Genomic DNA, 17,249 nt, shown 5'->3' on the forward strand with positions numbered 1-17,249 from the left:
AACTACTCACTCAATAAACAACTCCAGTCAAAAGGTGATGTTATCACTTATCAATCACCAAAATCCAAATCCACTGTTCACACAATTTCCCAACTCAATCTTACCTCCGTTACTCTGGATCTAGGATTAGAAAGAAAGAAAATCTTCAATTGTGATAAGATAATTATCACTTTATTAGACTCCAATGTCAATTTTACCTCACTCTCATTAGAAACCGCAGGATTTGAGTAGTACTAAATTATCTAAATATTTATAAAAAATAAAAATGATAGACGCAAACAATTACATAAATTTGCTTTTCTTTTCTTTTTTGTCTCAAAGCTTGATCAACATCTTATATAGTTGTTAGTAGGTTACATTTAAGACATATTATAAGAAAGGAATAAACGATAAAATTTAAATTTCTCCAATTTAGCAGTTTTTCAAAAAATTAAATTGTAATAGTACTCGGAAGTTCACGACAGATTAGTAATTGAGTAGTCGGATTGAAGAATAACTTACCAAAAAAGAAAGAAGCAGTTGTCCGGATTTGCCACATTAAGAAGTCTAGTTGTTTGGGGTCAAAGAAAATTAAAAATGAAAAATAATAAAAAAATCAGTCATGTTCTGCAACTCTTGTTCCATTATTCACTCCCTCAACAACTCCTTCACTGTAGTCTGTATCTGTACACACATTCATTATTACTTCATTTATTTATTATTATTCTTTCCCAGCGCGCCCCTCTCTTTTTATCTTTCTTCCCCCCCCCCCCCCCCACCACCACCCAAAATCAACTAAAGGCTAATGCCGCCACCACTCCCACCTCCACCGCCGCCGCCGCCGCCACCGCCACAACTAACACACTAAAACATAAACCCCTCACCTCTCATCCCAAAAATATATAAAATAAAATAAAATGGATCTCAAAAAACTCTTACTCTTCCTTTGTGTCTTAACCCCAGTCCTCTCTTCCTCACAGGGAACCGAAGAAGACGACGTGAAGTGTCTCAAAGGAATCAAGGACACTCTCCAAGACCCTCAGGGCCGACTCGCCACGTGGCGCTTCGGAAACACAACCGTCGGTTTCATCTGCGACTTCGTCGGCGTCACCTGCTGGAACCTCAAAGAGAATCGCGTCCTGGCTCTCGACCTTCAAGGCATGAAGCTCTCCGGTCAAATCCCTAGCTCCCTCAAATTCTGCGGTAAGAATATCCAGAAGCTGGATCTCGGTTCAAATTCTCTTTCTTCCAATATACCGCCCGAGATCTGCACCTGGATGCAGTTTCTCGTTTCGTTAGATCTCTCCGATAACCAACTTACCGGTCCGATTCCGCCTACTCTTGCTAACTGTACTTACTTGAATGAGCTTGTGCTTAATGATAACGAACTTTCTGGAACCATTCCGTACCAGCTTGGAAGTTTGACTAGGTTGAAGAAGTTATCTGTTGCTAATAACCGTCTTAGCGGAACGGTTCCTTCGTTCTTCAACGGTTTTGATAAGGATGGTTTCGATGGCAACGATGACCTTTGTGGTGGCCCGCTTGGCAACTGCGGTGGCATGAGCAAGAGGAATCTTGCTATAATTGTGGCTGCCGGTGTTTTCGGTGCTGCTGCGTCGTTGCTTTTGGCGTTTGGATTGTGGTGGTACTATCATTTGAGGGTCGGTGGGAGGAGGAAGAAGGGGTTTAGTGGTGGTGGTGGCGGTGGCGGTGGTGGTGGCAATGATTGGGTTGTGAGGTTGAGAGGGCATAAGCTTGTTCAGGTTACGCTTTTTCAGAAGCCGATTGTGAAGGTTAAATTGGGAGATTTAATGGCTGCGACGAATAATTTTAGTGCGGAGAATGTTTTGATTTCGACGAGGACTGGGACTACTTATAAGGCGGATTTGCCGGACGGTTCGGCTCTGGCAGTGAAGAGGTTGAGTGCTTGTAAGATTGGGGAGAAGCAGTTTAGGATGGAGATGAATAGGTTGGGGCAGGTGAGGCACCCGAATTTGGCACCATTGTTGGGTTTCTGTGTAGTGGAGGATGAGAGGTTGTTGGTTTATAAGCACATGTCAAATGGGACTCTTTATTCCTTGCTGCACAAGAATGGAGGGTTGTTGGATTGGATCATGAGGTTTAGGATTGGGGTTGGCGCTGCGAGGGGGCTAGCGTGGCTTCACCATGGCTGCCACCCTCCAATTATTCAGCAAAACATTTGTTCCAATGTGATCCTCGTCGACGAGGATTTCGATGCTAGGTTGATGGATTTCGGGCTTGCCAGGCTCATGGCATCGGATTCAAATGGGAGTTTCGTGAATGGGGATTTGGGGGAGTTAGGGTATATTGCACCGGAGTACTCGAGTACCTTGGTTGCTTCATTGAAAGGGGATGTGTATGGATTTGGGGTTTTGCTTTTGGAATTGGTCACAGGGCGAAAACCACTCGATGTTAGCAACGGGGAGGATGAGTTTAAGGGAAACTTGGTGGATTGGGTGAACATGCATTCGAGTATGGGCCGACTCAAGGACTGCATTGATAAGGCCATAGCCGGAAGGGGGCAGGACGAGGAGATCCTGCAGTTTCTGAAAATTGCATCTAATTGTGTGGTTAATCGCCCCAAGGATAGGTGGTCCATGTACAAGGTTTATCATTCATTGAAGAGTTTAAGCAAAGACTCAAGTTTGTTTGATCATGATGACGAGTTCCCCTTGATCTTTGGTAAGCCGGAAAACGAGTAGTTCTCGACTGGACTGAGTATTGCAGCATGAGGGAGAGTAAACTTGTGGTGCCGGATTCGGATTCGTATTTATAGCGGAGAGGTTTTCAGAATGGTCCTGATGGTTTTTCTGATTTGAACAATTTCCATGGCTGGCACCTAATCAGGTATAGTTTGTACTTGTATCAGCTGCATGTATGATATATTAATAAGCTTTTCCTGAGTTGGTAGATTAGGTTATTGGGATTTCTGAAATCTATTTGTTTCAATGTTTTGTTGTATGAAAAATGCAAAACCTCGAATGAGGTCCAGGATTTCTGGAGTAATGCCTCTCATTCGAAATCTCAAATAGGCAAGAAAAATGGAAGCTGACTTGTGTTCAAGATTATCTAATCAAGATGATGCATTTCATTTAGATCTAAATATCTAATTGATTGGTTTGGAAAGCTTGAAAGTTGAACCATTTTTACATGAAATGTAAATTGAAGTTGTAGTGTTCAAGTTTACCATTTTAACTAGTAAGCCCTGCCACGACTAGTAACAAATTATGGTATTCAACTATTTAAGATTGTTTCATTGACACGTTTCTCCTCTTGAATTATTGACGACCTCCAAAGAAGGATTAGTGTGACAAAAATATTAAAAATGTTAGATGAAATTGCTCAACGAAATGTTCATTTTGAGTAGTTTGTTGAATTAATATAATCTTTGGTGTGTCTGAGGTGGTTTAGTTTATATATTTTCTTAGTAGACGTATAAGTAGGGACGGTAATGGAGAAGGGTGGGATGGGTAATTCAATATCTAGTTATCTACACATCATACTTGTCGCTGTTCTGTTCTGAACATGATCTATATAATATATGATTTATGAAACAAAAATATAAGAGGAATGCTAGGGTCAACAACTTTTGTGATTTGTAGCCATCAAATAATCATTAATGATAGTTTTAATGGTGTGAGATTGGTGTGAGATTTCATCCAATTTTGCTGGTTACATGTTGGCCAGAATTTAACAAAGTAGCTGACTCCTTAGACTTTTCCAAAATAAAAAATAGAATATATACCCATTTTGGTTCTCAAAAAATTTCAGACTGGACACTTTAGTCCCTAACTAAAATTAATTACTCGATTGGTCCCTAACAATTAATTCCGTTAGTCACTTAGGTCTTTTACTCCGTTAACTCTAACGGAAGACAAAATAGTCCCTGACAACTCTAACAGGGGACAAAATGCTCCTTGATCTCCTCTGTTCGGAAACGACACTGTTCTCTCCTAATTTCCATCATATCTCGCATAACACTAGCAGTCTAACACTGTAACTTCAAACTACACAATGTACACTATAAATTTAATGTTCACACAAAAAAAAATCCTCAACTTGTTCTCAATCAATTCATACTCAGGAAACTAATGTCTATGTCTGTTAACTAGTTATCGTCTTCGATGGATCCCATGAATCTAGACAGCAAGTCTGATTTGTTAAGATCCGTCGTCGTCGTTGCCATCTCCCTCTTCCTCTATCCTATCATCTCCATGACCACATTCTCTACCACTACGATCGCTTCCTTCAGCTTCTTCTTCGAATCAATGTTCAGTAATCGCTTCAGTTTTCATGAGTGGCAACGACAACATTGCTCGTTGTACTGATAACTTGGATGCAAGGTCAAAGCTGTCTACCAACTTGGACTCTGGAAAAGAAGGAATGAAGCACTCGGTGTCTATTTCAAATGAGAATTTGCATATGATGTCGAAGGAGAATAGTCTCATGATGTCCTAATGTCCAACAATCTATATTGCTTGCCGGAGAGTGGAGAAAGGCGTGCCCTTGGAGTAGTTGTGGAATTTGGTCTTGAGGATGTCGTGGACGTGTCGGGGTTGGAGGTGATGTTATCGAAGACGTGAAAGTGGATGCTTTTGGTGGGTGAAGTGCAGAGATTTAGGAAGTGTGTGGTCCATGACATGTTGAGGTAGGTGCGATACGTGTGACAATTATACGATAGCTTAATCCTGGAGCTAAAGAGGAGGAAGGAAAAGATGGAAAAGAAGACTGTGAAGGTGAAGAATGAGAGTATGAATATTAGGGTTATGCGAGATATGATAAAAATTGGGGAAGAATAGTGTCGTTTTCGAATAAATGGGTCAGGGATCATTTTGTCCCTTGTTAGAGTTGTCAGGGACCATTTTGTCCTCCGTTAGAGTTAACAGAGTAAAGGACCTAAGTGACTGACAGAATTAATTGTTAGGGACCAATCGAGTAATTAATTTTAGTTGGGACTAAAGTGTCCAGTTTAAAATTCTTTGAGGACCAAAATGGATATATACTCTAAAAAATATTTAAAAAATTATGTAAGTTTCAAATATAATTAAAATAATTATATTACAAATTCTAAATTTTTGAACAAAGTTTAACTTCATCAAATTTAATAATCTATTTCAAAAATTTGTTTGTATACGATCGAAATTGGTTCAAATGGTCATGAAGTATTATTATCCATATTTGTTCCAAAATTTAGTCAAGGATTGAAATTGGTTCAAATTGTCATTTTCACCTATAAGTATTCGAGATATAATTATTAATGTAATTTTTTTTTATCAATTTAAATTTGTAGGATGAGTGCTTTTATGATAATAAGTGATAAAATATTTAATGATTATAGACACTAGTTTATTCTTCCTAAAAACTAAAAAGAATGAATTGGAGGAATGGAGGGAGGAGATGAGTGAGTACCGCATTACATATTCAAATGAGATATGCATAGAATTAATTTTAAGATTTGTTCTCAAATGTGGGAAGAAAAATATCATCCATTCCTTTTCAAGCATGATGAAATGAGTTTGACTAATGGCTTTAGTATTGAGGATCATCTTCCTATGAAAGTTGTATCATATGTTTTAGTTTACCCCGTAAATTCTAGGGAGACATAATTGTTATTATGCTTCTAAGGACAAAAGGGAAGCATAGGTAATCCTAACATTTTTTGCGTGTATGTTTCGATCCAATATACCAAAAGTTAGCTATATGTCCGTTACTGTATATAAAAATATGTATTTAGTATTTCATAAAAAATAATATATTATTATAAATAAATTTATTTATTTTATTATGATAACTTTGATTATTCTAATAATTAATTATTTAATTAAAAACTAGGTAAACATTCATAAATATAAAATACATAATAATTAATTTAGTAATTAATTTTTAATGTCTAGAAATATTTTTGGTTTCCAAACTCTAATAGGCAAGAGCATTAAGGGGGTATTCTACTATTCTATATCTTAGAGAAAAAAAAAATAGTCAAGCTGTTTTTTTTTTTTTTCAAAATTCTCCAATTGAAAATAAAAAAATTGAACGGTCAAAGATCAGAAAAGTAATAGAATGGTGCAGCTTATGAGGACTATTCCTATCAGGCTGAACGATGACTAAACTTGTTCTCCACGACCAAAAAAAAAAACTTGTTTTCGAAGGATGATAAATTATACTTTTGTATGTATTGTTATATAATAATTTTTTCATATTTTTAATACATGAATTATTGATATTTTTAACTAATACAATTTATAATTAATATTTGTACAAAAATAAAAATAAAATTTTAAAACATGCATTAAATATATTTGAAATTAGGCAAGTGTTTCTTTTCATAAATTATATATCTTTGTAAGAATAAAAATGAGTTGTTCTGGACAATCGAGAAAAATAATCTTTGTAAGAATAAAAATGATGTGATCAGTTAATTATCAATCCTGATGCGATATTTTAAATTCAAATAAAATGAGTAAACAAGTTTATTTCATGTATTATATATGTGCATATTTAAATCTATATATCATAATATAGGAAAGTTTTCACGTATTTCTGTGTACGATTGCGGAATTTCATGTTCCTGTGTACTATCAAGTTTCCAACAATATTTTTGTTTTCTAGTAAGCTTTGAGATTACTATATTAACCCTTAAAGTAGACATGAAATTATGCAATTGGCCAGCTGAGAATAGTTCACATAGGAATAGCAAGATAGTTCGAATGTTTGTGGCTTAATCATTGGCCTAATTTTAACTGAGTCAAAGTGTATAAGAATAGGATAGAATGACTTAACATTCCTCATTTCCAATATAGAGCATTTGAAAATATTTTAATTTTTACATAATTTTAAAAACAATTTTTTACATATTAATATTATTATAGAGAGTAATTGAATATGTTAAGCGACTAACACTGATAAAATTAAACAATTTGTTAATAGGAAGGAAATTAAGTATAATTAAGTAGATATTTATACAATATATAAAAAAATTCTATTCAATCTGTATTTATAAAATTTTTAAAATTTATTCTTTATCAATTTATTTAATTTGTATTAATTTCATTTTATTGCAAAAATATTCTTGAATAATTATTGGAGATAGAAGATAAAAAAATATAATTATAAGAAAATAGTGTTAAAATTTAAATATGACTATATATATATATATATATATATATATATATATTGTTCTCAAAAGTATTTTTTCTTTGTACTTCTTTTTTTTATTTGTCTTGTTAGTTTACTATTATTTTATTGTTTTAAATTATAATATAAAATTAAGTGCTGTCTTTTTTTAAAGTAATATTCAAACTATATTCTCTTATTATGTTGTTTTAGTTCTTTTGTATTTTAAAATTTGTTAATTTTTTTAATATATTTTTAATTAGTATATCCATATATATGAAAAATTTTAGGGGTCAATAATTTTTGGGCAAGTTAACAAAATAAAATATGAGCTCCAAAATTACCGAAATACAACTTTTACAGTTTAGATACGAAAATACAACTTTCTACAAAACTATGTAAACTACTGATAGGGTCCCACGATTTTAAAATACACATAAACCGCTGATGGGATCCCACCGTTTCTGTGTGAATGGCAAATAGGCATAAATCATAGAAGAGATCTAGCGGTTTATGGTTACACAAACAAAATCGCATCAACTTTACTCAAGAGAATCAAAATTACATAGAGAAACACAAATAACAACGACATTACAGTAAAACCAAATCAACAGCATAACAGTAAACATTCAGACCAACAACTTAACACACCAATACAAGACAGCAAAACAAATAAGGATAGAACAATAAAACTTAAACACAAAGATTTGATTGACAGCTATGTATCGGCTTCGGGTGCAGCACATCGTTGGGGGCAACTCCTGCGAGTGTATCCAGTCTGCCTACATAGCCCACAGCGCTTCGGCCTAGTAGTATCGGCCTCATCCATGGTGTTACAGATTCTGGTATACCTCGGTCGCCCTTCTCTGACACGTCTCATGTTAGGATCAGGAACGACAGTCGGACTGTTATAAGGTGGCCAGAGACCCTTTGGAATAGGAGGCAGAAACCCCATCCGATATACATTGAACACCTCAGTTATGGTATAAACTTCATGAACGTATGTAGCCCAGTCTAGCCGGGAATGAGCACAGCATGCAATCGCATGGCAGCACGGGTAATGTAGAGTCTGGAAGTACCCACAGTCACAAGTGCGATCCCTGAGGAAAACCCGATACGTACCTAGCGAGAAGTTACCGGTAGCTGTCATCTCTGCAATAGTATACTCAGACTGATGTCTGTCAAACAGAATAACAGTGAAGCACCTCGAATCCTTCAAGTCGCTCTCTATCGCCTTAACCAGCGTCTGACAAAATCGGTGGCCAGATCCCAACTGAGCCTCTGCTGACTGTCCTCGAATGACAAAAAGCTCTGCTAGCCTCCCATATGTCGACTTTACTAGTGCAGTGATCGGCAGATTCCGTGTCCCCTTCAACACAAAATTGACACACTCGAATATGTTCGTCGTCATGTGGCCGAACCGTCTGCCTCCATCTTGGTGCTGAGTCCACTTGTCATGCTCCATTCGGTTAGCCCAATCACATATGGCCGGATTCTCAATCCTCATAATATCAAACCAATAGTCAAACTTGGCCTCAATTTTGGCATATGCGGCATTCACGAGCAGCGGCCTCGCATCCTGCCCCTTGAGCTGCAACGTGTCGAATGCAAAACGCTCGATATGCATGAGGCGGTAGCCAACCACTATCAGGTGCTTCCAGTGTAGCCTTAATGCCATTGTGCCTGTCAGAGATCATTAGAATGCCTTCTTGAGGAGTCACATGTTGACGCAAATTGGATAAGAAAAATTACCAGGACTTTGCATTCTCCCCTTCCATAAGTGCAAAGACAATAGGCAAACTCCCATCAACGGTTTACATAGTTTTGTAGAAAGTTGTATTTTCGTATCTAAATTGCAAAAATTGTATTTCGATAATTTTAGAGTCCAAATGTTTTATTTTCGTAACTTGCCCATAATTTTTACTATTTTTGTCATTATTTGTACAAGTATAATTATTAAATTATCTTTAACAAATAAATTTTATTAATTTATGTGTGCAAAAAGACTTTTAAATTTAAATTCTATCAAAGATTAATTTTTCTTTTATGTAAATTGAAAGTTTTTTCTTATTTTTCTGTAAAAAAGAATTAATAGTGAATTTTTTTACTTTTAAATATTTTTATTGTGTGCTCTTTAAGACTAGTTATTTTAATTTTAAAAAATACTTGTTTTTTGTTGTCTTTTTGTATTATAGTCACAACATATTGTAACACTTACATTTAGTTTAGTTTTATAATAGTATCTCTGATGTTTTAAATATATTTTAGTTTTATCTTTAACAGCTATTTTATTTATACTTCTAAAAATATTAATACCATATAACATGACAAATTGAACTATTAGTAATACCTGAGTTAAGTACCGCTATATATAAGTGAAATTAGCATAACATTATGAAGTTATTAATTAGCCACATTAACTATTGGTTATTAATTCACTAAAAATCAACACTAATTTTTTTTATAAAATTAGTCGTGTGATTCTTATTATGAGTAATACAAAGCAAAAAAATACAAAATTAAAAGAAGAAAAATGTGCTTTCAATTATATTAAGTATAAAATAGACATAAATTTTATATTTAATTAGAATGAAATTAAAAAAAATACAAATGCGTGATCTTTTTATTTTAATTAGCAATTGAGGTATTTTATATATATATATATATATATATATATATATATATATATATATATATATATATATATTTTACTTATAATCTCATATAATGGATACTTACTCTTTTTTTTAGAGAAAATTCTACTCTTCTTCTCTCCGAGATGTTAAAATGATACTCGTCTTCCCTCTATTTTATAAATGTACATTCTCCTCCTTTCTAACTTTTAAAAAACTTCTTCTTTAATTCATTTTAAATTTTTTGTGTTAACTAATGTTAACTTTATTCATTTTTTAAGAAAAAATAAATTATTTTTTGAAAAAATATCCATTAAAAAAATTTTATTTTTTATCATTAAACTTTACTCACCAAAATACCCTTTAATAAATTATTCTTTTATTGATTAAATTGTATTTTTAAATATATTCATTAATCATCAAAAGAAGAACCCTATTGTACTTAATTTAAAGTATTTTATTTCTTATAAAGTCTATCGACTTTACTTTATTTTTGATTAATATTCAAAATTTCTACTAAAATAACTTTTTAGGTTTCACAAAATATAACCTACATAATTTTGATTGCAAACAAAATTAAGAACTTACCATGATTTTCTATCAAAATTTAAATAAATTTTTAAGCTCATTACAAACATATTTGTAAGTTAAAAAATACTATGTACATACAAAAAATTAAATATTAAGATAATTACTATGTATTAAAGTAATATGTAGAAACGGAGTTATGTTATATTTTGAAAAAAAAAAAACTAAAAATTAATTTTATAAAAAGAGAGTTAAATAAAAATGTATATATAATTTGTTAAAAAAAAATTAAGAGGGGGCATTACGCCTCTTCCTTTACACAAGATTTTGTCTTTATTTATACATATTAATTTACATATTTTTAATTAAATAATTAACTATTAAAATAATTAAACTTAACATAATAGAATAATCAAATAATAAATAAATAATTTAATTATTTTATAGTACTATAATGAAAAATTTTATGAAAATTAAATGATATTTTTATACACAATAACTAAATATTTTTTATATCATTGCATGATTTTTGTTGTGAAACTCGTTAAAAAAAAAAAATAACGCCATTTAATGCAGCTCAGCCAAGACATATTATATGTGGCGGCTGGGAAAATGGCTTTTAAAATTTGTCTACAAGGACAAACTAAGCTGACTTCAATCATACAAAACTTGTTAAAGGAAAAAACGGTTGCATGTCTACATGTACCACCCAGCCTTCATGTTTATGTGTGTTTCACTCGCCAAATCTGGACCTTTTATTTTTTTTTATTATTATATCTAAATGGTTAACGTTGTTGGAATATCATATTTCAAAAAGGACATTGGCATACGTGAACATCTTCCCATAATATATTCCAAAGAATAATTTATCCAAATAACTAATTGAGCAAACTTTTGGTAAATGATATTTATGAAAAATCAATGACTTCACCTTGTGTTGAGTATTATGTGAATTGTTAAGTAGTTGCTTTAATTAGAAAATTAGACACAAATAATAAAATAATACTAAAAGAGTACTTTGTTTCAAGTAGGGCTGGCAATATATACTTTATCCGCAGGTATCCAATCCGTTCGGGTAGGGTTGTTTACTCGATCCGCTGCGGGATAGGGTAGGGTGCAGTGCGAGTTTGTTTGCGGCGGATAAGATAGGGTACGGATTTAGGGTGCACTCCTAATATATTATATAATATATCTGTAAAAGTTATGTATATAGTGAAAAAAATGAGTGTTGAATCTACAATCTTTCTCTTATAAAAAATTTAAAATAACCAAGAAACTAGTTGATGATTATATTATTTGTAATTTTAAGTTAAAATTTTTTAAGATTTTATTGTTTTTAATTTTAATTTGAACTTAGTTTTTTATTTTCTATTTTATTAATATGTATGGAATTTGAAAGGTTGAATTTTATATTTGTTTAATTTTTTTTATTTTTCTGTGGGTAGATCAGATAGGATAGGGTCTAGAACTTTAGGGTGCGAGTAGGGTTAGGGTTAAAAAATTCTCAACCTATAAATAAAATAGTGTAGAATTTTAAAAAATTTTCAACTCGCGTATAGAATTAAAGTAGAGTTTAAACTCTACCTTACCCTATCTATTGGCATTCCTACCAAGGACCAATGGATTGAAATTCTAATGCTTTAATAAAAAAACTTTAAATAGAAATTAGAATTTTTATGAGTATAAATCATGTCTAAAACAGTTAATAGACTCTCTTATTTATTCTCATTTTTTTTTTTGGAAAAAATCTTAGACATGTGAGACTTTAGCCCTTTTGGGCTGTTCTTAATGCCTCTAACCGTATTAGATTAATTTTAATAATAATGTAAGAAATAAGTTGATAGATTAGGTTGCTATAAATATTTTTAGATATTGATAAAATTTTGGAATAATAATTAGTTATTAAATTTTATAGTATTTTTTAAAATTTAAAAAATAGGACAATACATCTTTATATATTGATAATATGTCTTTTACGAATCATTTCATCCTCAAAATTTTAAAAAATATCATAAAATTTAATAATTAAGTGTTACACTAAAATTTGATTAATATCTAAAAAAAGTAGTCTTAATTTGCACCCTTCTTCTATTTGCTAGAACTAAATTGAAACAAATAATAATAATAATAATAATAATAATAATAATAATAATAATATAAAAGCCAGAATGTGGGGCTTCCCCGTCCATAGAGATTCACCTTCTTTTGATAATTATTATATAATAATTAATAAGAATAGACACAGACATTTGCATATTATTATTGTAGTACAATTTTGATCAAATTGAGCAAGAAGAAGAGTCATCTGGTTCTTACATCTGCCAAATATATTTCAATAAAGAGAAACAAAAACTGCAAGGACTGAGAATATGTCTCCCATGCAATTGAAAAATAAAAAAATAAAATAATTTTTGTTTTTTTTACAGAAATTTTGAATCTATGTTACTTTGGACCAAGTCACATCCTTCTCGAATCTATAGGAAATCAGACCAGAAAGAAAAAGCAAAGTTAAAGAAAAAGCAGCAAACAGAGATTGCTCCTTTGCTTATTTGGCTTTTTTTCAGATACCTTAATTTTTGCAGCCTCTCAATTAATTTGTATTAATCATTTGTTTAGGATTTGCACAAGATATGCCTTCAGCCCTTAATTAACTAACCAAAAGCTTATGAAAGCATAAGAAAAATTATCAAAGTAGCATATATTTAGAATTCGATTTCTATGTTTTATTAATGTAAGAGACATTTAATTTGGTATTGTTAAATAGATATAATTGGTTTTCCTTTGAGATACTCAGCATAAAACTTAACTAATTTTATTTAAAAAATTATTGAAAGTCTTTTAAATTATTCTCTGAAATTTTAAATAATAAAGTTTTAATTTTTAATATTTTAAAAAATAACATATATTTAAATTTTTTATTTAAATATTAAGATAATAGTTAAGAAGATAAATTAGTATTTCTAATCATTATTTATTTTATTTATGTGATGCTATCTTATAGGTCCACATGGCACTGAAAAGATAACGCTTGTTATATTAATTATGCATTTATGCAATGATCAAGACAAAATGGAAAGAAAAAGGGATTGTTGTTCACTATATAATCTTCAAATTAGTTAATTAATTAAGGAATTTGCTTTGGTGAACACAAGATATTTAAAATAAGGTGTCGCTAACTAATTTGGATTCATCGATTAGTCAGCTCACTTATTTGTTTAAATAAATATTGGAAGTTTATCACTTTGTGCTTATAATAATTTATTGGCCAATAATAAATTCTTAAAAAAAATTTAGATTTGCGATAAATTAATTTTTAACCTGTCATATGGAAAATCCTATTCGACACCAAAAAAAATAGGGTACCGCCAAAAGAAGGAATGCCCAAAATATGAAGCTTAATTAATAATTATATTATCATGCATGGAAATGGAGTATGCCTTTTCTTGCATATATTGCTCTCATCATAATCCAAATTGGTTAATATTTTGATATTTATTTTTTTTAACAGTATAGTCCTATCCACAAATTAAATCTCTCATTCTCATTCTCTTTCTCTAGATTTGAGTAAGGAAAAAGTAAATAAATAGACTGTGTTGCTTTCAAAAGTGTTGTCTTTCTCAAGATTCTCACGTGTATGTAAATTTTGTTAAGATAAGGAATGATGATAAGAACATCCACTATTTCTACACATTTCTTGCAAAATTACATGTTTTCTTACTACAACAATTTTGAGGACACAAATAAATTTGCATGCAAAATTTTGGTTACTTCATCATCATCACCTAAGGCCTTAATTTACATAACATCATCATTTAAAGGTACATTCCAAAAAAGGGACAAAAAAAAAAGAAAAAAAAAACATGAGGATCACACTTATATAGTCTTCAAATACTTATATAGCACTAATATATGTAACAAAGTGACAACACTATCTTATAATAGAAACATATGATGAAATTCTTCCACAGAGATAATAATAGAAAAAAATTCAAGGGTTTTTCTTGTATGATTTTTTCCTCACACAAATTGTGGAGCACAACATTTCTCACTCAAGCTTGTGTTGGCGGCTGTCTATATTTCACTGCTCTCCTAAAAAAAATATAAAAAAATAAATTATTGAATATTCATTGAACACTTAATTATATGAATTCAAGAAATAATAATAATAATAATAATAATAATAATAATAATAATAAATTTAAGATAAATATGTTTCATGTAATGACATATCAGAATATTTCAAACAAGTATATTAATCTTACCCCTATTGTTAAAATTTGTCTAGTTATTTCTGATAATAAAATATACATTTTTATTTAGAATGCCACTACTTTATAAATATACATAATAGGATAGAACTAAAATAGTATATAGTGTAATAATAATCATTAAATTGGGTCCTCAAATCTACAGTTTCTTTGAACCGAGGCTTGAATTGAATTGGGTTATGCTCAGTGCAAATGGGGCTAAAAGTAGCTCATGATCCTCCAATAAATTAATTAAGCTTTCCATAGAAAGAAAAAGGGGAACCTCCTAATAATTTTTCCCCACTCCAATAACTAAAGTGGTACAGTTATTCACCCAATGTCTTTTTTTTTTTTCCTAATTTTTTTTCGGTTTCTCATGAAAATAAGAGAAAGATTGTTCGTTAAAGAAGCTTTTGATAAAGAAGTGAAAATTATCACTCTTTTGAGTTTTGACTGTTTCAAGTGTGAGTCCATTATGTTCCCCATTTAGCCAAGTAGAAAGTGACATGATATATTATGCTTATTAGTCCTAATTGAATAAAATCTAGTTGATTTCGAGATTTTAAATTCTTGTGATTTTAACCTCTATTGAACACACTAAAATCATGTTTCTAGCATGAAAATTAATTTGACACAACCAAATTCAAAATGAAGCTTAGAAACACCACATCTAGTAGTAATAGTAGTTATGTATGTTCATGGAAAAATAATGGTTTATATTTTAGTTTTGGTTTTATAATTTTTTTTTGTTTCTTTAAATTTTAAAATAGAGTTTAATTTTGATGCATTTTAAAGAGTTTTACACGGTTATTCAATTAAATTCATGTGTTTAGATATTTTTTAAATAAACAATTTAAAACTAATTATTTTTAAGGGTATAACAATGTAGATAATTAAATAAATGTATAAAATTATTTTACGTGTATAAAAATTAAATTCTATAAAATATATGTTTTTTTTTTCTCTAACTAGATACACAGTGTTTTAACATATCACTTAAATATTTAACATAAGAAATTAAGGGTTTAACTAACATGTGTCTTAAAATAAATTTATCATCAGTAAAAAAATTTAAATATTTTTATTTAATAAATATAAAATAAATACATTAAAAACTTAAATTTCAATAAAAAATTTTCTTGATTTGTAATATTAAGATAAGATAGATAAACCCAAAAACTAATTATAGAGACCTAAAATTAAAATATTTTAAATCTTAAGCAAACCGAAACAAAAAGTTATTAATTTTGTATGTCAAGACAACATTAAACAAAAAACCAAATAGGAAAGAAAGAAGTTCAAAGTTCAAACCCCATCCCAAGATGAATTTACCTTACTATGATCCTACATTATTACTCTATCTTTCACCCACAATTTTCTAATCACATTTCATGTAAGAAAGCATGCAGATTAAAAGAAGAAGTAGAAGAAAAAGAAAGAAAAATTAAAGTATATGATTTTGTATGTATATGAATGAAACTCAAACCTGTTGTGAATTGGATCAGGTCCATTAGGAACTCTTCTCTTGCTTACAAAGATCATTTCAGATTTTGAATGCCTCTTCATCATACTAACCAACTTTAACTGCTTTGACATCGCATTCACTCTCAATGGAACTACCATAACCGTCTTCTTCGCTTGTCGATGAAGACGGTTAGCCGATATTGCTGTTAGCATCAACCATGTAACTAATATGAATCCCAAAATTCCAAGAATCAACCTTCCCCTGCCTACACCACCACTACCCATATTTATTTTTTCTCAATTTTCTTTTTCTTTTCTCTTCTCTTATGACTCTTTACTAAGTGGCAATATCTTGCAACTAAAGAAGCTTAAGAACAACAACAATAATATCATCTTGGCATTGATGATCACTAGCTACAACAATGATAATTAAAGAAAGAAAAGAAACAGAGAATTATATAGGAAAGGAGTAAGGACAAAATAATGAATTGGTTCCTAACTTGGCGGGCTTGGAGTGAATGACCCTATTTAAAAGCAGACATAGAAGAGAAAGAGAAAGAGAAAGAGAAAGAGAAAGGGAGAAGAGAGAGCATGGCCAAACATATAAAGGGTTTTTGTGAATCACAAAAGTTAGTTATTTAAGAGTCTCTTTAAGCTTGGTAGAGATAAAAAAAAATTTGATAAATGTTAAGTGTAAAACAATTTTATACGTGCATCTAATTATAAAAAAATAAGTTAATAGAAATAATTATTTTTTATATTGACAACTTGAATAGTCATCCTGAAAAACTAATAGAATGAACAATTACGTAAAGGTAAATATTCGCATGCAGTTGTCTTTGTATGAAATTGAACGTTGAAAGCTGTTAGAGAATAGTTTAGTCAAATATATCAAATTATTTAACGATTTTTTACCAATAACTTCACATAAAAACAATCACATGTAAATTTTTATCTTATGTAAAATGTGTTACATTATCAACGCATTAAAATTAAATTATAAAAAAAAAAGAAAAAAAAAAGGGGTGTGCATTTTCATGCAACTAAACTAAGAAAGTGGATCTATCCATCTATCTATGTATCTTACTCTCTCTACAAACACTGTTTTGTACTTTGTAGGAATGCAAAAAGCTTTGGCTAGTTGTGTGTGAACTGTGAAGAATTATTTCTTTTTTGATTGAATGAATGAAAACCTGATTCAGAAAGATTCATGTTATATATTGTAGTTTCTCTCTTCAGGATCTACACTCAGAGAAAAAGTAAA

The 17,249-nt window shown here is 30.7% G+C and overlaps 3 protein-coding genes across 3 annotated transcripts; 1 reads left to right on the forward strand and 2 right to left on the reverse strand.

The window, feature by feature from the left end:
- Nucleotides 1-559: 559 nt before the first annotated feature.
- Nucleotides 560-3,095, forward strand: LOC107622924 (Leucine-rich repeat protein kinase family protein). Its single transcript, XM_016325008.3, has one exon. It carries the CDS (start codon nucleotides 897-899, stop codon nucleotides 2,700-2,702), a length of 1,806 nt encoding a protein of 601 aa, XP_016180494.1. The 5' UTR covers nucleotides 560-896; the 3' UTR covers nucleotides 2,703-3,095.
- A 4,736-nt stretch (nucleotides 3,096-7,831) lies between these two features.
- On the reverse strand, nucleotides 7,832-8,791 carry LOC148581877 (uncharacterized). The gene has a single exon (XM_088494271.1). It carries the CDS (start codon nucleotides 8,789-8,791, stop codon nucleotides 7,832-7,834), a length of 960 nt encoding a protein of 319 aa, XP_088350397.1.
- A 5,241-nt stretch (nucleotides 8,792-14,032) lies between these two features.
- CLE25 (CLAVATA3/ESR-RELATED 25) lies at nucleotides 14,033-16,568 on the reverse strand. Its single transcript, XM_088495207.1, has 2 exons — nucleotides 16,008-16,568; nucleotides 14,033-14,363 (listed from the first exon to the last, which is right to left on the reverse strand). Exons 1-2 carry the CDS (start codon nucleotides 16,268-16,270, stop codon nucleotides 14,324-14,326), a joined length of 303 nt encoding a protein of 100 aa, XP_088351333.1. The 5' UTR covers nucleotides 16,271-16,568; the 3' UTR covers nucleotides 14,033-14,323.
- Between the last annotated feature and the right edge of the window lie 681 nt (nucleotides 16,569-17,249).

The sequence above is a fragment of the Arachis ipaensis genome, chromosome B10 (genome assembly GCF_059453495.1).
Source record: "Arachis ipaensis isolate K30076 ecotype BB chromosome B10, ASM5945349v1, whole genome shotgun sequence".
Taxonomy (NCBI): Eukaryota; Viridiplantae; Streptophyta; class Magnoliopsida; order Fabales; family Fabaceae; genus Arachis; species Arachis ipaensis.

Excerpts from the sequence above, each read along its gene's own strand:
- CLE25 (XM_088495207.1), bottom strand. The coding sequence starts at position 16,270 with ATGGGTAGTGGTGGTGTAGGCAGGGGAAGGTTGATTCTTGGAATTTTG. Across the intron at positions 14,364-16,007 it reads CCTGATCCAATTCACAACAG|GAGAGCAGTGAAATATAGAC; the intron begins GTTTGAGTTTCA and ends TATTTTTTTTAG.
- LOC148581877 (XM_088494271.1), bottom strand. The coding sequence starts at position 8,791 with ATGGCATTAAGGCTACACTGGAAGCACCTGATAGTGGTTGGCTACCGC.
- LOC107622924 (XM_016325008.3), top strand. The coding sequence starts at position 897 with ATGGATCTCAAAAAACTCTTACTCTTCCTTTGTGTCTTAACCCCAGTC.